Source organism: Triturus cristatus, chromosome 6 (assembly GCF_964204655.1).
Source record: "Triturus cristatus chromosome 6, aTriCri1.1, whole genome shotgun sequence".
Taxonomy (NCBI): Eukaryota; Metazoa; Chordata; class Amphibia; order Caudata; family Salamandridae; genus Triturus; species Triturus cristatus.
This window is the reverse complement of record NC_140589.1, coordinates 1,797,446,048-1,797,466,544: the sequence shown is the minus strand read 5'-3', so window position 1 is coordinate 1,797,466,544 and position 20,497 is coordinate 1,797,446,048. Positions and strand designations below refer to the sequence as shown.

The 20,497-nt window shown below is 43.2% G+C and overlaps 1 protein-coding gene across 4 annotated transcripts in view; it reads right to left on the bottom strand.

Moving 5' to 3' along the window:
• Positions 1-1,915: 1,915 nt before the first annotated feature.
• GPR75 (G protein-coupled receptor 75) overlaps positions 1,916-20,497 on the bottom strand; it is a 44,224-nt gene continuing 25,642 nt past the window's right edge. For all 4 annotated transcript variants that reach the window (XM_085613134.1, XM_085613132.1, XM_085613131.1 and 1 more), the window contains exon 2: positions 1,916-9,219. In XM_085613134.1, coding sequence (XP_085469260.1) covers positions 7,501-9,114 — 1,614 coding nt within the window. In that variant the 5' untranslated portion in view covers positions 9,115-9,219 and the 3' untranslated portion in view covers positions 1,916-7,500. The remainder of the gene's footprint in view (positions 9,220-20,497) is intronic.

The following is a 20,497-nucleotide window of genomic DNA, read 5'->3' as shown; positions in this document are numbered from 1 at the left end:
ACTGAAATGACACTTCTAGCATGTTGAGGTCAGTCAGGAATAGATTCTGCAGTATAAGGTATCCATACCAAACATATTTAGGCAAGACAACGAGCGAAACAATGGATGGAATGGAAAGGGTTGATACTATTTGGAATCGCAAAACGTTGGAAAGATCTCGTTTTTCAATGTTTTTCTTATGAATATCTTCATCTCCTGTAGACTACTGTAAGGTAATGTAAACGGAAGGCAATTGGAAGAGTTTCCATCTTGCAAAACATACTATATATGTACTGTTGAAACTGTAATTTACTGTAATGTGGAAAATCCCAAAATGAAATGACACCATTTCAAAAGAAACCAATTGCAGATCCCAATATCCTGGCAAATTATAAACACTCTCAGACCTCCTCAGTGCTGCCCTGGTAACTGAAACTGTTGTCTCTCGCAAACTTTCCTCAGATATGGGTATCAATGACCACCTCAATTGCTTTCAGTCTGGATTTAGGCCACAAAAGAGCACCAAAACAACACTAATAAACCAGGACCATCTCTGTGCCGTAACACTACTTGATTTCTCTGCCGTATGCACCACCACTGACCATCAACTGCTCATTCAAAGACTGTCCTCCTCATGGGCATTAAAGGCACTATTCTGGCACTGCTCACACCGGTCCTAAACAACTACACCCATCGAGTCAAAGTGGGCCTTCTCCTCTTAAAAACAGCCACCATCTTTTACCACGTTTCCCTAAGTTCCGCCTTGTCTCTCACACTTTTTAACGTGTACATGGTGTCCTGGACATCTATCTTGGTCTCCTATAAGATAAGGTACCGAAGGCATGCAGATGATACCCCTACAAATTTAAGATTAATCTATCGAAGCTTTCCCTCTTTCTTTCACACACCCACCGCTGCATTTAGTACAACTGACTGTGCTTTAATGGTAAAAAAATGACATTTTTGCCTTTGGTCGTATAAGCCTTTTTTCTTTCTGCCCTTCAATGCCAAAAGGTCTGACAAACAACCAGGGTTGTATATCTGCATTTTTTAACAAACCCTAATTGAACTGGATTCTAACACTATTAAACTTCTCAGAAAAACCGCCTTTATCCTTGCTGGCCTCCCACACATATCCCTCACCAAGATGCAACAAATTCAAAACTATGCATACCATGGTACTGGGAATAAAATGCAAATATTACATTATCCCTGCACTCACATCTCACCATGGGCTCAGTGTGAAAGAAAGAACATCCTTTAAAAAACATTCTATATTTTTCATAAGGCACTTCATGACCAAATTCCGAAACACATCACCAGCCTATATGTTCCGTATCAGCAAACTCAAAGCCTCAGGTCAGCTAAAAAAGGACAACTGTCACCCCATTTATTCAGATACAAAAGATTCTGTGGTCATTCTCTTTTTTTTTTTACTAGAGCTCCTCCCTGTGGAATTATCCGCCATTCGCTACATCAAAGTCAGAACATTTTTTAAGACACATTTTCACTGTGGCATTCTGATAATCCTATTGTCCTAGGAGTAGCCCTTTACAAAAGGAAATGACAAAGAAGAGTGCATGGATGAAAAATACTATTTGACATTTTGACACAAAAAAACTGGAGGTGGCCTTAAACAATCAATTTTTAAAAACAAATTATGTCACAATGTTTCTGAAAGCAAGGACTGGACAACAGGAAAAGATGAAGACTAACCGGATCAACAGAATGCGGATGGATTTTAAAAGAGAAGATGGAAAACCTCTGAATATTTGAAAAAGTAAATATTTTATTTATTTGTCACCATCCACATAATGAGGAGTTTATTCTAATTACCTGCTACTGTTTTCTTACAGACAAAAAGATGATTTCTTAATTAGTTTCTTGTGGCGACAAGCAAAAATTAGGTAGTCCTCAGAAATAAATACACAGTGCCTAATTTTCCAGTGTTTTAATAGATAACGAAAGCATAAAAACATCAATAACAAAATGGTTACTTGGCCTAACAAGGTGTGCGCATTCATGGTATTACCATTCTCAGTCTTTAAGAGATGGTGTAAATAGGAACCCACCAATGGTGTCTTAATGAGGAAAAGGCATTAACACACAACACTGTTAACAACACTTCACGTTTAAAAAAATAAAATTAAAATAAAGTTGCATTTGTATGAATATTACCTCTCAGCTTTGCAATATTCACAAATATTTAAAAATTAATACAGATGATCAGGCATTGGCATTATCAAAAGTAATTCAGTCCAATATGTTTTTTCAACATGGAATTGCAGGATTATAAGTGGAAAATCCCAAAATACTGGCTATCGCTCATTATTACTGGCAATCTTGCAAAAAAGTTCAGATGCAGTGAAACCCAACCAAAACATCCCTCCAGTCCTTTTTACACTAACGTATAGATTGGACAGGTTTGAAATTTGTGGAATAGTAGTGCTTACGGTTTGCATAAATGGGCTGGGGACCGGCGTTGAGGCAGGGGCTACTTCACATGTCATAGTACTCTATAAGAATAAGATACGGAGAAGTGACTAAAAAGAAAACGGTCTCAAATCTATGACTTCCTCGGCTGAATTCAGTTACCTAGTGAATTGCTAATGCACCAAAATGGCCAACAGGACTAGAACACTGGGATTACAGTGTCCACTGGACAAAATGTATGCCTCAATTTGTGGAAAACCAATATCCTGAATATCTCCCTATTCATATGGCCTGAAGGTATTTAAAACAAGCATTGGCATAGCCAATAGGTCTCGCCTTTGGAACCTTATAAGTATTTAGTTAAGCAGTACAATATCCTTGGTGCAACAACATCAACTGTTGCATGGCTAAACACTTACAAGGTCCCAAAGAGACCTATTGGCTATGCCAATGCTGGTTTCTTCTTGTATCCTTTTCGTCCGGACTCGGGCTCTTGCATTCAGGATGCAGACGCTGAACTGAATAACCCCTTCACCTTTTGTTATTTAATGAACCCTCAACAGCGCTGTGTGTGCCATCGATAAGTGGTGAGAACGGTTTCTTAAATTAATTCATGGGTGAAAACACAGAGACCAAAGGGGAAGGACCCATTTTGTTGAAATATGTAGGGACAATAAAGCTGTCTCCGAGTCTAATTCAGCCCGTGGATGAGATACATCCGCGAACGTGAAGGGGGGGGGGGGGGGGGGGGGGGGGGAGGGGGGGGAAAGAGTGCATGGACAGGAAACAAATGCTGTGTGTGTTAGCTGTAAAGTGAAAACCCTGCCTGCAACTACAGATCGGAGAAAGTAAATTAACAAAATAAGGCAATGTCAACCATTTACTATGAAAGCGAGCTCCACTGAGACTCGGATAGCGAGCGCATAATACAAAATGGATTCTAAATACTTTGTGGAACGTTTCATTCATGTCTAACTCCGTGCAGTCTCCATTGGCCATTATGAACACAGTGCAAAAAGACAACTTTAAACAGTAACTCAAGCACCGTCCTAACAACTTATAACAAGCTGCATATGCAGGAGTGGGGGCAGAGTAAGCAAGGACGCGGAATGGCATTAGAGATTGGGAGGTGTAAGCAAGAGCGTGTGGGGTTCAGTGCAAGCAATGTGGGAGGAAGGCGCATGTTAAGTTGCAGGTTCCATCGCCTGAGGGGGTGGAAGGGGCAAACAACATCGGGGTTGTTAATGACGACGCAAGCAATGACAAAGCTATGACGACGGGGCAAACAACAACAATAGAGAAACAACGGGGAAAAAAGCAACGAGCCCCATGGGTGAAAACACAGAGACCAAAGGGGAAGGACCCATTTTGTTGAAACATGTAGGGACAATAAAGCGGTCTCCGAGTCTAATCCAGCCTGTGGATGAGATACAGCTGCGAACGTGAAGGGAGGGGAGAGTGCATGGGCAGGAAACAAATGCTGTGTGTGTTAGCTGTGAGGTGAAAACCCTGCCAAGTGAGAGGGTGAGAGCCAATGGTGGAGAGGGACACGTGGAGGGAATGAGGGGAAAGCGTTAGTAGGCTGATGGCAGAGAAGAGGTGAGCGAAAACACGAAGGGAAAGGTAGTGAAATAGAAGACGAAAGGGTTGCGGAGAAAGCAAGGAAGTAGTACAGAAAATGGTGAAGACCGACACGAAAATAATGAAAAGGCAGATATAGGCACTACAAAGATACTGGTAGAGGGGGCACCGAGAGGTGGCAAAGTATTAAAAGATAATAAGCAAAACAACAGGAGGTAGGGGTACAATCACCTTTGAGTAAAGAAAATGAGAGCATAAGCAAACCATCTAGCTGCGAGAGAGCATGAGAAACAGGTGAGTGGAAGATCCCCTTTAAAGAGTATGGAAAATAAGAAAGTAAATGAGACATCGGGATGCGTAAGAGAAACAGCAGGGGATAAGATCACCTTCGAGTAACAAAAATTATAGAATAAGCCAAACATCTGGTAGGGAGGAGAAACGGCAGTGTGAGTAAGAGAAGCAGAAGAGGGTGAGATTCACAGGCTCGGGAGGGGGCATTAATGGGAGAACCTGGGTAGACACTGGAGACAGGCACTGGGGAGGATGAATAAACAGGTCAACAGGGAGCGATTTAATTTAAAGAAGGGTAGAAAGCGATACAGAACGGTGTACAGAGAGGGAAGCCCAGAAGAAGGGAGGCAAAGGAAAGGTACGGAGTCATAAAAATAATGGGAGAGATGCAAGGAGCAGAGAGAAGAGAGGCAATCGAGCGTAGAGGCAGACAGAAAGAGATAAGACAGGAAAAAAAATGCAGGCGGGTAGAATGATGCATAGTGAAGCGATGCAACGAAGTAGATTTGTATTGTGAATGGAGTAAAGTGAGAACCAATGAAGGGTGGGATGAAAAAATATAAGAGATAAAAGAGGAGGACACAAGTTAAGAAACTAATAGGGTGGACACAAAGTACGAATGAGCGGAGAGAGGTAAGCAGAAACGAAGAGAATAAAGTAAGGGAGGCGAAGGGGAGAGGGTTGGAGGAGCAAACAAGAAAGGCAGCAAAAGGGTAGATAGACGTAGGGGCCTCAAAGGAGAGAAGAGATGTGTGGGTAGACAACAGAGAGATGCGTCTACTGTAGAATCTGCTGGGTGGGCTTTAGCAGTGTATGGGTGACCGTACAGAAGGGTGAGTGGACAATAGAGAGGAGTATGTGGACAGCAGAGAGAGATAGGTAGACACAAGAGAGGTTTGGGGAAGTAAAATGGTATGGGTAGCTGCCATAGAAGAATAGGTTTTCAGCAGAGAGATGGGTAGACTTGAAGAGAAGTTTGTGTCAGTAGAGTGGTATGGGTGGATGCCAGAGAGGAACTGGTGGATGTTTCAGAAGATATGGGTGGAAAGTAGAGTGGTCTGAGGATAGAAGAGAGGAATGGATGGACAGTAGTGAGAGGTGGGTGGACTATAGGTTAGGATAGGTGGACAGTAGAAATGCATGAGCTGACTGTACAGTGGGTAAATGGACAACAGAGAAGAATAGGTGCACAGCATATAGAGATGGGTAGATAGAAGTGAAATCTTGGGAAAGCAAAGAGGGATGAGAGGACAGTGGGGAGAGGTAGATGGACTTTAGCAATGGGTGGGCTAGCTGTATAGAGGAGCGGGTGGAAAATAGTTAGTAATGAGGAGTGAGGAAGCCCACTGAAAGGAGGGGTGGGGAGGAATGACGCAAGAAAGATAAAGAGCATACGGGCGAACATAACAGCATGGGAAAGAGAAACAGCAAGGAGGGGGAGTGAGAATCAACTATAGGAAATCGAAGACAAAAACAGACCGAGAAATCTGGGGGAGGGAAGAGACCGAAACACTAATAGGAGCGATAAATAATAACATCAGGGAGAGTCATTAGGGCAGAGAGATATAAACAGAAGGGAGAGGGAAAGAGAAAAGCGTGGGGACAGCAGATGGAGGAAGAGTGAAAGATATATTGAACATTAAAGGGTAACACCAGAGGAGAGAGAGCAGGTGACGGGCGCAAAAGGAAGAGCAACAGCAGGACAGGGCAAATCAACAGAGAGGATGGGTCGGGAAGCAGCAAAGGGAGGGTGTGATAAACAGCAGAGCTAGGCGGCGCGGAGGGATGGGACAGCAGGGAAACTACAGTAACAGGAAAGACAGGAACAGCAGTGGAGACGAGGTCTCGGAATTAATTTACATAGGATAGGGAAACAGCAGACTGTAGGGCGGTGAAAGAAGAAATAAGGTGAGCGAAGATGTGGCGTAACGACAGAACAGCTGGTTTTGGAACTGGGCATACAGATTTGAGTCTCGGCGTCAGCTCATCAGCCTGTGATTCTGGGCAAATCACTTAATCTCCCCCTTCCTATCAAAAATGAATGTGTCCTTGCGTAATTAAACCGGTGCTTAGGTAAAGCGCTCCAATACCTTCAAGTTGAGGTCGCGCCACATAAAAACTGCAACAGATAAAAAACAGGGGTAGAGTAGAGGGAAAGGCAGAGGAACAGAAGTGGGGGAGCAAAAGGAGAGACAACAGGGAAAGAAACAGAAGGGGGCAGAAACAGCAAGCGGGAGAGCAACGGAAAGGAGAGAGAAAAGCGAAAGCATTGGCAGTAAAAGTAACGCTGCGCGGCCGTAAAAGCGAAAGTCATCGCGATCGCTCTGAAAGCGATCACGATGACGCGCTAAAGCACGAGTTTTCAAAGTGCTGCTGAGGGCTAGCGGTTTGCGTGAATGCAAGCGCTAGGCCAGCCAGCAGCACTTTGAAAACTCACCTCCAAAATGTCTCTCCAAGCCAGCGCATGTGCTGGGCTCAGCGAGACCTAAAAAATATATAAGGAATGGCCCCACACACCACCATCTTGCTTCATTATTGGCCTGCCACACTTGCTAGATAACAATCATGACATCCCGGTGGTGTGTGAGGCCTGGTCTTATACTTTTAGTAATTACCTTTGATATTCTGACTGGGGAGATATTCAGGTCATTGGGTTTCCATAAACTGAGACTTAACTTTCCTCCGGTGGACACTGTAATCCCGGTCATAGTCCAGTTGGCTGTTTTGCTACTTTGCAGATTAGTTTGGGAGGACACAGACAAGGACCGCCCTTATTACCTCTTGTTTCCTCAGTTTCAGAAATGTGAATCCTATGTGATAGGGATCTAGTGAATTGCTACAGAACAATATGAAACGACATGTTTCACCACCTGCTCCAAACTTTTAACGTACTGTTGGTAAAAGAAATGTAATAATACTGCAAAAACACATTACAAGAATGCGAAAACACACTGGCCCTTTTTAATGTACAGTCTTACCTAATTTTTACAAATTCCCTAGCGTAAACATGGTCAGACAGGGACGTTATATTACACATTAGGAGGACCAGCTATCTAAAACGAATTTGGCAACCAAGTTAAGAACTCCTGTGCAAAAAAATGAAACCAAACACTAATCCTTCATAGGTATGAAAAATACCCAACTCATCAACAAAAATAAATTAGAATGTTAGGAAATATTTTGACAAAATAGACTCAATTGCCTTGCATCCGTCTGTTAAACAGACGGAATGGGTATCTGCTTTGCAGAAGTGCTGTCATATTCTTGCATCAAGTCATTTGTGGTATTATAGTGCATGGCAATGTAGGATTTGGCAAATCCAAATGTGGAAGTTACTGGCTGCAAGCTATTGGGAGTGCTAACTTCTTCTGACGGACTGCTGTTATAAATACTGTAGTAAGGTTCTATACGAGTATTGATGGGGGTTGAACTGCTCTGCCCGTAATGTTGGTGCCCAGCAGAAACCTTTGGACTCAGTATGCTTTCTTTAGAATGGCTTGGGCCGCATGCCTGGTCCACAAACTTTTTCTGAGGTTTTGGGGAAAGCATGTAGGCTGAGTTAGTTTCGTGGTGCGATGATTTATTCCGATTCACCTCTAGGCTTCCCTTGCCCATGGCACGGAGCCTTGTCTTCTGCTTACAGCAAAGGAAGCCCAGAGCCACATACTGGATGCACCAAAGAACCCTCCTCCTGAGGCCAGCACTGTTGCGGGAGTAGATGAATGGGTTTAATCCAGATTTGAAAAATATGAGTGTAAATCCACATAACTCAAACTGGTACAGAATGAAGCTGCTGCTATTGGTAAGTACATCTTGGATGAGAGAAATGCCCAGCGGGAGACAGCACACCAAAACTGAAAGAACAATCACAACACAGGTCACAACAGCTTTGGAATCCTTTGCTGTCGACAGATTGACAGCAGATACCAGCTGCAGCTTGCTGGCTGGCAATGGCAGCTGGCTTAGTTTTTTCGTATAGGCATGGGTCTGGATATGCTGCAGCTTGTTGTAGTTTTGGTTCCTGTACAAGGCAGGGACAGTGCACTGTACCCCATCTACGACAGGGCCGATGAAAGGCTGTGGTCGGTTGGTGTCCACTGTTATGATGGGGCATTTTCTCACTTGGGTGTTTTTCCTCAATGCTTGGGCTATCATTATGTAGGAGATGGATACAACAGCAACACAAAAGGTGAAGTCAATTACATACAAGTAAAGGATAATTTTCCCTTCTCCCCTATTCAGGCTGTACATTGGCAGGCAGATCTTGGATTTTCGGGTCCGTAGAGTAGCCAAGGTTGCCAAAGTAAAACTTGTAGTCCACAAAAGAACAGTGAGCAGCAGGGTACAAGGGAAGGAAGCGGTCCTGTTGGGCTGCTGACCAAGAACCATCCGCAGTCTGTGGAGTGCAATGACAGCCACGGTTTTGAGGGACATAATTATAAATCCAGAGCTTGTTAAGTGAAAAGTGAAACAGAAAGCTTCTGGAACGTTTGCAGTAGTGTCGAAGAACAAAACAAAGGCAAACATGGGTGCAGTCACACAGCAAATGAAAAGGTCGCAAAAGGAAAGGTTAAGGATCATGAAATCAAAGTTGGTTCTGAATTTCCTGAAGGCTGGATCGAAGAAGGACAAGAAGACGATTAAGTTCCCATAAGATCCTAAACAGAATATGATAACCAGTAAAAAGGTGCAAGTAACTAGGGTTGCAGTGTGGATAATCTCCTGGAATTCCCTGAAGGTTCCATTGCCATTCTGCAGTGTCGATGAGCTGTTGAGATAATCATGATGGCTCTGGTCTGCCGAGTTGGTCATTGATTCTGTAAGGTTCATCTTAATGCTCGTTGCCCCAAGAGGACCTTATGGCTCATATAACTTCGAAAGGCCGACATTGACACTGGTTTGGTCTGTCACGATGGTACCACCGCCGACGAAATCCTTTGTCAAAATAAAAGCAGAAAAAGAGAAATCCATCAATGTTTGTGGAATTAGCACAATGAATAAAATAGAATAACTGCACAAATGGGGGAAAAAGTCATGGAACAAAAGAGAACAGTGACTCCTATTGGAGTAACTCTCTGCCAGGAATTCTTTCCCAAAATGAGGCCAAACCATACATTTGAAATACATTTTTCTTAATACAGGACTAAATATCAAAGTTTGTAGAAGTACTGAAGGGGATATTAGGAAATATAAGATAAATGCGTACATTTCAGGTAAAATGGAGTTCGATATATAGTGGACAAAAAAAAATGCCCTCTGTGAATCACGTGCTAGGACATATAACATCTGTTTTATCCCGTAACTCATACTATTACCAATATACAATAATGAGCAACTCAAATTTACCAATGTGGCTAACAATCTCAGGGCAGTGCTCAATTATGCCAATAGGCTGATCAGGTGTGCTAGTGTTCCTACATAAATATGCCAGCTGTACCACACAATTCTGCCACTTCCGTTGATCAATTGGGCAGCTGTTTTGCTAAACGTTGCGGTTCATCTATGTAACCGAAAGTAGCAAGTGGTGCATTTTAAAGAAATCTGGCCAGTAAATGTAGACAAATCTTTTTTTTTCACTACATATTTTATTGGTATTTGTAGCAACATTTGACCAACAGGGCCCGTTATACATGAGTATTTAGGTAGAATACACAAACATGGCTTAGTTTCTGTAGCGAATGCATCAATAACTAAACCGTATTAAACATTAATACTAACGCATGCCATAACCCATTTGTATCTCCTTGCAAGTTCCCAGAGACATCTGTTTATCATCTTGTATACACAATATTTAATTAATGTTGGAAAGTTGTAACTCTGTTCGGGCGTATCATGTGTATCCAGAGGTAGGGGGGTAATAGAATACCACAGTAATCTGCCCAGCGCTGCCATATCTTTGCGTGTTTTTAGGACACCCTTGGGCAATGAATACTGGGCGTTCCAGGCCCACACAAAAATCTAGTCCATGCTCCTATAAATGGAGAGGTAGGAGCTTTCCAGAGTCGGACTAGGTCTCTCTTAGCTATGGTGAGGCCTAGAAACAGAAGGTGGCAACAATAGGGGTTCTGGCTCCAACGCAGTAAGGCTGCGCCAATACAAGAGTCAACAAAAAAATGCCAGTACTGCACTTCAATTCAATAGTTTCTGCTAATTGAGTAACAATCCTCAATTCGGAAAGACCAATCTTTTAGTCTGGTTTCTTATGAACATTTCTTTTTATTTTGGATTTTATTCCTAAAGTTTTTTTCTATTTTTTTTGTTGGACCTTCTTTAAACAAAAATTATTTCACAACAAATAGAGACTTGAAAGGTATATACAAAAACATCCAATATATACAAAGACATCAAAAAATGTCACAACTCACATATAATGTATATCACTTTGCAAAATATTTAGTGGACACATTAAACATTCAAAGGACAACATTAAGTGCACTTAGAGACATGAACATACAAGACTGGACAAATTGACGAAACATTAACAAATATAGCCTGTTCAGAAACAAGTGTAAACGCCCTGTGTTAAATAAAGATTTTTGAGAACAGGTGCGGATACTAGTGATTAGTACAAGATTTGTTTGTTCATATTTTCATATAATAGACCATCAAATAATTCAATTTTTAAGTTGTAATCCTGGGGAGATTGGTCTATTTGAGAGAACGGAGGTAAAGAGAACAGGGGTCGACGCGTTTCGAATCCCTTATGTAGCAGGGATTCTCATCAGGACCGTGAAGATTCAATCTGTATTTATGATTCAGTGGTCGGTCTCCCAACAAAGTGTCTAATCGTGTAGATAGAGATGCGGTATGACCGCGTGGTCAGTTACTTGTTGTCAGTTTCTTCAAACAATTCGGTATTAGTTTCTCAAGTCTCCTCCATACGCGTCCACGTCCATCAAACTAATACCGAATTGTTTGAAGAAACTGACAACAAGTAACTGACCACGCGGTCATACCGCATCTCTATCTACACGATTAGACACTTTGTTGGGAGACCGACCACTGAATCATAAATACAGATTGAATCTTCACGGTCCTGATGAGAATCCCTGCTACATAAGGGATTCGAAACACGTCGACCCCTGTTCTCTTTACCTCCGTTCTCTCAAATAGACCAATCTCCCCAGGATTACAACTTAAAAATTGAATTATTTGATGGTCTATTATATGAAAATATGAACAAACAAATCTTGTACTAATCACTAGTATCCGCACCTGTTCTCAAAAAACTTTATTTAACACAGGGCGTTTACACTTGTTTCTGAACAGGCTATATTTGTTAATGTTTCGTCAATTTGTCCAGTCTTGTATGTTCATGTCTCTAAGTGCACTTAATGTTGTCCTTTGAATGTTTAATGTGTCCACTAAATATTTTGCAAAGTGATATACATTATATGTGAGTTGTGACATTTTTTGATGTCTTTGTATATATTGGATGTTTTTGTATGTACCTTTCAAGTCTCTATTTGTTGTGAAATAATTTTTGTTTAAAGAAGGTCCAACAAAAAAAAATAGAAAAAAACTTTAGGAATAAAATCCAAAATAAAAAGAAATGTTCATAAGAAACCAGACTAAAAGATTGGTCTTTCCGAATTGAGGATTGTTACTCAATTAGCAGAAACTATTGAATTGAAGTGCAGTACTGGCATTTTTTTGTTGACTCTAGAAACAGAAGGTGGCATTTATATTTATTGCCCCCGATTTCATTGGCTACATGTAGGAGGGGTAATTTGGGGGGAGAGGGGGGAAGCTCCAAACCCAGAACCTCGGATAGACATGCAAGTACCCTCTGCCAAAACTTGGCTAACACATCGCATGACCAAACTGTGTGTAGGAATGTACAGTCCGCAGCATTGAAGCCCAGACAGGTAGGAGAGGGCACCAGGACGGACCATCACAATTTACATTGTGTGAAATATGCCCTATGTAAGTATTTAAATTGGATACGTCGTAGGTGGGATGAGATGGCTGCACTGCAGGGGGACTCGAGTGCCTCATTCCAGTCACTGTCTTCAAGTGGGCCAATTTCCATGTGCCATGTCTCCTGGAGGTCTGTCAAGAGTTGTGACTGTTTGTGATGAGTGTCTGTTAAATTTTGGTACACGATATACGTGTGTTCGATATTGTTGCTCATGGAGTTGCCACAAGGACTTACGCCAGCGAAGGGGGTGGGCGGTTTGGAAAATCGGGAGGGCCGATTGGGTCCTATGCGAAGGCTGTGTGATATCGGAGCATGATCCTATAGGTATAGCTTGTGGGAATAAATAGATAACCGATGTGGGAAAACATCTGGTGAACCGGTGAGTAATATGTGTAGCCCTGTTCCGTTGGATGACGCATACACCATGTATCGTCCATCGATGTCTTTAGGCAAGCACAACAGGTGTGATTCTTGTGTGTCCCCTAGTCCCCCCTGGGGTCGCCCTCTGTCTGTGTGTGCATTACATCATTCCAGTCCCCCCTATGGTCATTAATCCTTCTGGTATATCTAGCCAAATAGTCGTGAGATGAGGGTCTGGGCCCAGGGTGGGACCACATTCTCACAGTATATGGTGCCTGCTACAATGACATATCTGCTTTGTTTGTCTATCTAGGAGTGTGTAGAATGGAAGGGAACTCTGAGGTGTAGCAGGTGCGCTGTGCCTCTGGAGCCTCCAACGAAGCCTAAGTGATAGACTAAGTCATAGCCGAATCTGGACAGGTATAGGATCTTTATTCCCATAAGGTGTGTTTCCTGGAGCATTAGGACGTCTGCACCTAGGCGCTTGGCCGGTCATAGCACTGCCCCCCTTTTCACTTTATCTAGAATACCTCTAATGTTCCAGCTGATGATATGGAGCTTGCCCTGAGGTGGCAGACTTATCTTCCGTGATCAGGATGTCGTGTGTGCTGGATATTGCAGGTGGTGCATAATTGCCCCTAAATGGACCACCATGATGGTTATGTGGAGCATACATGTTGAACTAGTAAACATTCCACATGCCCCCCCCCCCCATACTTCAGGAACATTGAAGTATTGAAGTACCTGTTGCGGCGGGCAGGTCTGGCCTACTCCAACGGGGGTTGGTGACCGTGCCCTTACAATGGATCCCCAGGAACCAACCCACTAACAAAGTTTCCATGATGTTCAGGTGAGGTCCCTACTGGGGTCATGCCAGACATTAATACCCAGTCATAACCTGCGAGAAAAGAAAACCAAACAAGGTACATGTCGAGGATATCGTGTTCCATCGCCCATGGAACCACTGCCATGTGTCCAACTTGCAGAATTAATTTGCAGTGTTCAAGGAGGTACAGACTGATCTTCGCTGTGTGCCAATGACCGCCAGGAGGACCCGGACCTGTGGCACAGTTTTCCTTTGGGTTGTCGGCGAGTGCTGTCGCTGGTGAAAGAATCTGACTAGGGTGGTGGTGAGGTGCAGGACTTCACGTGAAATTCTTCATCTGTCCAGGCAAATACCGCTTCGGGTGTATCGAAAAACAGGGTGCGAGATTTGTATATCGCACGTAGGCGGGCCGGAAAGTGCAGGGCGTACGCACTTTTTTGAGGCAGTGGGGCTGTGCCTTGGCCTCCATGAATGACTGACTTTTTTGCTGGACTAATGTGGTATAATCAGGAAAGATCATTGTGAGTTGCGAGCCACACCCGAGAGTCCCACAACCTGGCCTAACGTAAGTCTCTGTCGTGAAAGTTTAGTATTCTAGCAATTATTGGTCTTGGTTCGTTGTCGGGAGGAGGTTTTCGGATGAGGACCATGTGCGCTCTCTCAATAATGAAGCAGGTGGAGAGGGAGTCCGCCAGCAGCTAGGTAGTGACAAATTTCACAGAGTCTCGCTGCCCTGGACGAAGCCCACGAAGCGGAAGTTGCTGTGGCGTGCTCTTTCTTCAGTGTCTTCTACTCGTGTTGCAAGGCCTTGTGTCAAAGTCTCAAGGGTAGAGACTTTTTGGGGGAAAGTGGTCACTGTGTCTTTGATGCTAGAGACTCTTGTTTCGGGGGAGTCTATCCACTGCGTTTCTGAGATCCTGTCAAAGGAGCATGACATCTGACTCCACAGCGCCTATCTTGGCATCCAACATATCCCTAGATAGAGTGATAGCATCCAATAAGGTTGCTTTGTCCGGTGTGGTGGTAGGTGCATTCTGCTCCTCCGCAGCCGGGGCCCCTGACTCTGTATAGCGATCAATGGTGCTCTGCTTTGAGGCCCCACCTGCCGGTTTGTTTGGAGTCTTGATGGGCGTTCCTGCCTGTATCCTGTGCTGTGGGGAAGTATGGATGCCTGGGAGATAGTCTGTGCGTTAGCCAGCAGATAGATTCTTCCCCCTTCTATGAGGTCAGCGTCCGGTTGGGCCCATTGTACTCAAAGCGGGTCGGCCGCTGAGGCCATCTGTAGAGAGCAAGGTTTGATGGGGGACCTGCCACCCACAAGCCGCATCGGGACCTTGCCAGACAGCCTCTGCAAGCAGGGATATCCAACCCCCCCCCCCCCCCTCCCCCAATGGGTACCTCATCCATGGGTCGATGCGGTTGTGGTTTTCGGTGGCCAATTACTGTCACGTGTTCTCTGCTCCCTGGCGAGTCGACTACCACACCACGGGCACAAGGGCGTCGCAAGGGGCCCTCCAGCAGACACCACTTATCCCTAGCCGCCGTGGTGCATATGGATCACTGTACGTGAAGAGACTTCTAGGAGTGCAAGTCCGCGGCTCCCGTTCCCATGCATCAACCGTATCCTAGCAGGCCGGGCCTCTGGACTGTTGCCGTGTCTTCTCAGACATCAATAGTTCACCACTGTGGCCCAGGGTAGCCTATAAGAATGTCCCTTGTGGGTGCAGTCATTCCACTCCACAGCTAAAGATGGTCGGTTCAGGGCTGGGGGGGGGGGGAGTGGGGGGGTGGATATATATATATATATATATATATATATATATATATTCACCAAGGACGGCTGTGGACTCTCATCCCCCTAGGCGCCACTGCCACTGAGCAGCACCCCGCTGAGACCCAGGTGGACGGGCCCGATAACCCCTACAATCTCGTCCTGCCCTCCCCGCCCAGGGCTGGTTGTCGCACTGCTCCGCCGTATCTTCTGCCACATAGCAGTAGTGCTCCGAGAGTGGCAGGAACGTTGTTGTATTTGCAGGCGAGGATTGGGCAGGATAGTGGTAAAATAAGAGGCGGAGCTTTCCTAGCACACGTCCGCCATGTCAGATTACCAGGCCATGCCCTCCAATTTTAGACAAATCTTGATAAGATTTACAACCCTCCTCAAACGGTGTTAGATTTGTATCTCTAATCGCAACATTGAGAAAGGTATTATAAAATAGTGTAATGTATTTTAAAGCAAAGTGAGCTAGCAACTGTAGCAAACATAGAACTGCATTAATATAAAGGAGACTTTATAAGGGTAACTGGGAGTTTGAAACAACATCTAGGTGAAGCAAATTTTGTTGCGTCCATTATACAATTATTCACAATTTCCCTCATTAATAGATATTTTCATTTTCGCATTACCAGCATGTGGTATTCAAAGTTCTCATGGCCAATAACCAGTTTTCACAGACCACTGACCGATCTTACCAATAACCCCTTCACTATTCCCTTCCCTGTCCTTGTGCGGTCACAGTGGTAGGGACTTGGGTTTCTCTAGGCATGGCTGTGTGTCAGATCAGGCTTAGAAAAATCTACTCGATATGGCGAGTCAGATTTTAGCACAGCAACCTATTTTAGGGTCTACTGGTCCTTTCTGGTAAGAGAGCTTGGGCTAGTAAAGAACATCTGTTTTTTCTTTTCATTCAGAAAGTGAATGAACAATAAAGATGCCTTTAAATCTTGTTTATATTTTAAGCTTATGCCTTCTTACAAATTGCTGCTTATTTTGTCCTAGAAATTAGTGTTTACTTTCTTTCTCTGACTTTAAAGTTAGAGGATTTTGTACAGTGAACTGTCTGACATGGGCCTGTGAAATGAAAGGATATGGGATGTCAGTCTTTTTTAGATACACAAAATTAAACAGGTTGTAATGAACTGAACAAATATTTCCCAAAATAGTTACAACAGTACATTAGTTTGGTAATTCTGCGTGATGGAAGCAAAGCTTTTAATAGTATCAAAAAAAGCCCACCACCTTACTTGGTGATGTGGAAATTGTTGAACCCTTATTTCGACACATTATCGTTGGTATGCTATAGAGTTTTATCAGTAAAGCTGCACGTCAGTGGGAAAGATTATAGTAATGTCAATGGTAATGAAATGTGTAAATGGCAGTGCACTACCACATCATGCTTTTGTAATGTAGTTAGAGTTTTTAGACAATGCTATTAGTGAACTAAGAGGCAAGTCAGAGGTCATGTGTATCCTATATGTGGGCTAGATTCTCATTATACATGGACCAAAAGTTTAGTCTATTAAATCATCATCATATTACTTTATTTCACCACAAGACCATAAAAGTACAATACATCAACATCAAGCATACGTACAATCATCTCATTTAAAAATAAAATAAAATATAGCCTTCACAGATGATAAAATATGATACAAGGTAGAAAAGTCTATTCGTAAGATCTCAAGAATATAGCCAGACAAAGTGCATAATGCTTACCATAGACCATTTCATAACCAATTGGACAGAGTACGCAATCTACTTTGCCAGAAAGTAACTGCTGATCAGTTGCAAACATTAACTCATCAACCTTAACATTTGTCCAATGCCTCAGGACCCAGCCTTCAGTTCACCTGCACGAAGAAACCAGGCTCACTTTAAATATCTTGTAAGGGCATATACAATAACTTCAGATGTGTCAGTTTTCAATTTGCGCAAAAAGCTACCTCATGTTGTTCAACTACCAAGGTACGACAAACAGGGAGGATCCATTTGGCTTTCTGGGCTTTATACTTTTGATAAAACAATAAAAAGAGTCCCTCAGATTCAGCAGTATTGAAGCAAAAAGGGCAGCTCTCAAATCTTTGCTAATGATGTTCCCACTTGGCACTAAAGGATCTTAGAGGCAATGTGCCAACTCGGAAACAAATGTACAAAGATTGCCTCAGCAGGGGTAATCCTGTCGAGGAATGATTCAAAGTGTGGAGTGAGCTTATGGCTCAAACATTTGTCCACAGGCCCTTCAGACCTCATATCACGCCATATGCTTTCTAAAATGTAGTCCCAGAAAAGCCCTTTTATTCGTCTGGCTGAATTCCTATACACTGTAGTGGGATCTTCCTATAAACATGTTAAATTTAGATTGTTACATAAAGATCCTACAGAACTCAGCCAAAGTGTAATGCAGTTCTTGTCTAAAGGAATAAGGTCCTACAAGGCTGCTTTACATGGAATCAGCTTTTTAGTTGTCCAAATTCAAGCCTAGTAAGTCAATATTTTAAGACAAGCAACATGATCAATTCTTTTCAGCTTTAAATCCCACCTTATTGGTGTAAGGGGAGTACTCAAAGGAACATTCAACGGGGACCTTATGAACCTATTTTCCAGTGATGGTAAGTCTTGAAATGTCAACAGAGCCCCATAAAGTGCTCTAGCCTCAAGCACCGCTCAGTACAACAGCTGGGGAAACTGCTCTATTAAATGTTGTTTAATGTTTCCTGGCAATCACTGCTGACCTGTGGGACAGGAGAGTGTTGCTGTTAGGTAACTGTAATCCCAGGTGCGTTTCTCTGAGAGCCGGACTCTCAACTAGTCAAAGCTCTTTACTTGTTCGATTGGGGATCCATCAACAGTCAAATTATTTCTAAATGAGCGATGGGGATTTAGTACCATCAGTTTGGATTTCGCTGCATTACTTCAAGACCCCTGCGCCTGCTGAATTCGACATATGCTGCAAACACATAGGGGTACATGAGATTAACAGGGTATCGCCCGCAAAGAGCAGCACTGGAATACGTGCACCAGCTATCTTTGGGGTGTTGTGCAGATAGTTGAAAAAGTCGTCGACCACTCCGTTCATAAACGGAGAAAAAAGGGTGGGAGCCAACACACACCCCTGGTGTATACCCCGCTATATAGTGACCCATGGGGTTAAGCCACCCAGGTCGTTCCACCTCACCTGGGCATACGTATCTGTATGTAGCGTGATTAAAAGATGCAAGAGATCATACAGCAACACCATCCATTCCAGCACCTCTCAGAGTGTATGTCTCGGTACTAGTTTAAATGCAACCCTCATGTCCATAAGGGCCACATACAGATACTCTATTAAATCAAAGAATTTTTTTTTGTACAGCAGACATGAAGACATTTTAAAGAGTTCTCTGCATGGTTAAAGATGTGTGCCCCAGCCTTGAGTACCCAACTGTACTGATCCGGAATGTAGATTTTTTTTAATAATAGGTAAACACGGATCATGCTTGTGCACCATGATATAGGGCTGTCTAAAGGATTGCGGTCTAGTTGGACCAGAAGGGGCACCGAAAGTGCTACCCTCATAGTGGTGGTGGACTACCGCCTTCATCCAGAGTTATTCAGCACATATATGGTAGTGGCAACAAATAGGGTAGTCATCAGTAGTAGTGAACAGATCCTTTTAACCCCGAGTCACTAGAGTGAGGCCTATCGACTCGAATACCTTTTTAAAGGTTCTGCTGCTGTGTGCTTAACTCACCCTTGAGCTACATCAGGTAGCTGTGGAGTGCAGCGCAGCCCAGGAGTAGTGGCACTGGGTGTATGTGTGCAGGGAAGGTTACAGTACAGGGAATAGAGCAGTGCTGTAGAGTACTTGTGTAATGTACTGGGTGTATGGATGCCTGTGAGAAATACATTATATGAGAGATGCAGTGCTGTGCAGGAAGTGTATGGAAACAGGTGATGGGTGTATGTGTGCTTGCATGACGTACAATACATGAAGGGTGAAATGTTGTGCAGCGCACACGAGGAGCGTGTGTGATAGTGTGTGTGTGTGTTTGCAGACAGCACACCCTAGTACAGTTTAAGAAAGCTTCAGTGCTGAACAGTGCGCGCACATTTAATGTGTGCGCTGAATGTATGTGTGCTAGAAATGGTACACTGCATGGAGGTATCAGTGCTGGACAGTGAGTGTGCTGTGAATGTACACTGCGCGAGTGTGCCTGCACTGGTACATTATATGGAGAATCGTGTATAAAAATATGGGAGGGACCCCACTGCCCAAGAGACAGGGTACCACAAATATGTAAAAAGAGAAACTCTCTTGGGAATATATAGCCACCTAGATCACAATCCTTTCAAGCTCTATCAAACCATGTCAACAGACAAACTCAACTAGGGGTCTGAAACACCCAAAACAATAGCCGCATATATCTCAAAGATAAAGTGAAAAAAAGGGAAGTAAAATTGAAATTTTAGTTTATTAACAACGATATATCCACATATTCGCAGTTATATAGCAGAGTGCATACAGACAATCAATAAGGAATATAAAAACATCAACAATATCTAAAAAATATAGTTAGAGAGCAAGAGTACAATGTGAAATCGATATATTCATCACAGAATGGTGTAATTCCAGTATAAATCAATCTGTGTGTGTCACAGGTCTATTCATAGTACAGTAGATCCAAATATGAGCCCATCATGGGCTACTGATCCGGGTACGAGTAAAACGGGGAGACGGCACGATAATTTAGAGGACCAGAAAACGCCTCACCACGAATAGAAACCGCCACTTTATGAAGGTGCAAGTTTGAAGCACATTTCCAGCAAGGAGCGCACGTTGGCCACTGATAATCCTGCAGTATTCGTGCGGATTTTTTGAATGAGTCGGGTGGGGCTGGATTCATCAAGCTGAGTTCCCCATATTCTGCACTCATGTGCAAGCATTAAGATCCCTTGAGTTTCAACAAACAGGGACTTCTAAGTACTTCATTAAGAATACACTCGGAAGAGATAATATTTACATATCTGTTCTTTCAAATGGACTACACCCACAACAGGGGTTTTTAATTGTATAGAAAATTTGGAGAGTTTTTTATTTTTGTCCTGATGAAGGTGGAATCTCAATTAGAATTTCCCACCGAAACGCGTCGACGCCTGTACTACTCAGAATTGGTCTAATATCCAGAAACTGTCTCATATTTGGATCTACTGTACTATGAATAGACCTGTGAGACACACAGATTGATTTATACTGGAATTACACCATTCTGTGATGAATATATCGATTTCACATTGTACTCTTGCTCTCTAACTATATTTTTTAGATATTGTTGATGTTTTTATATTC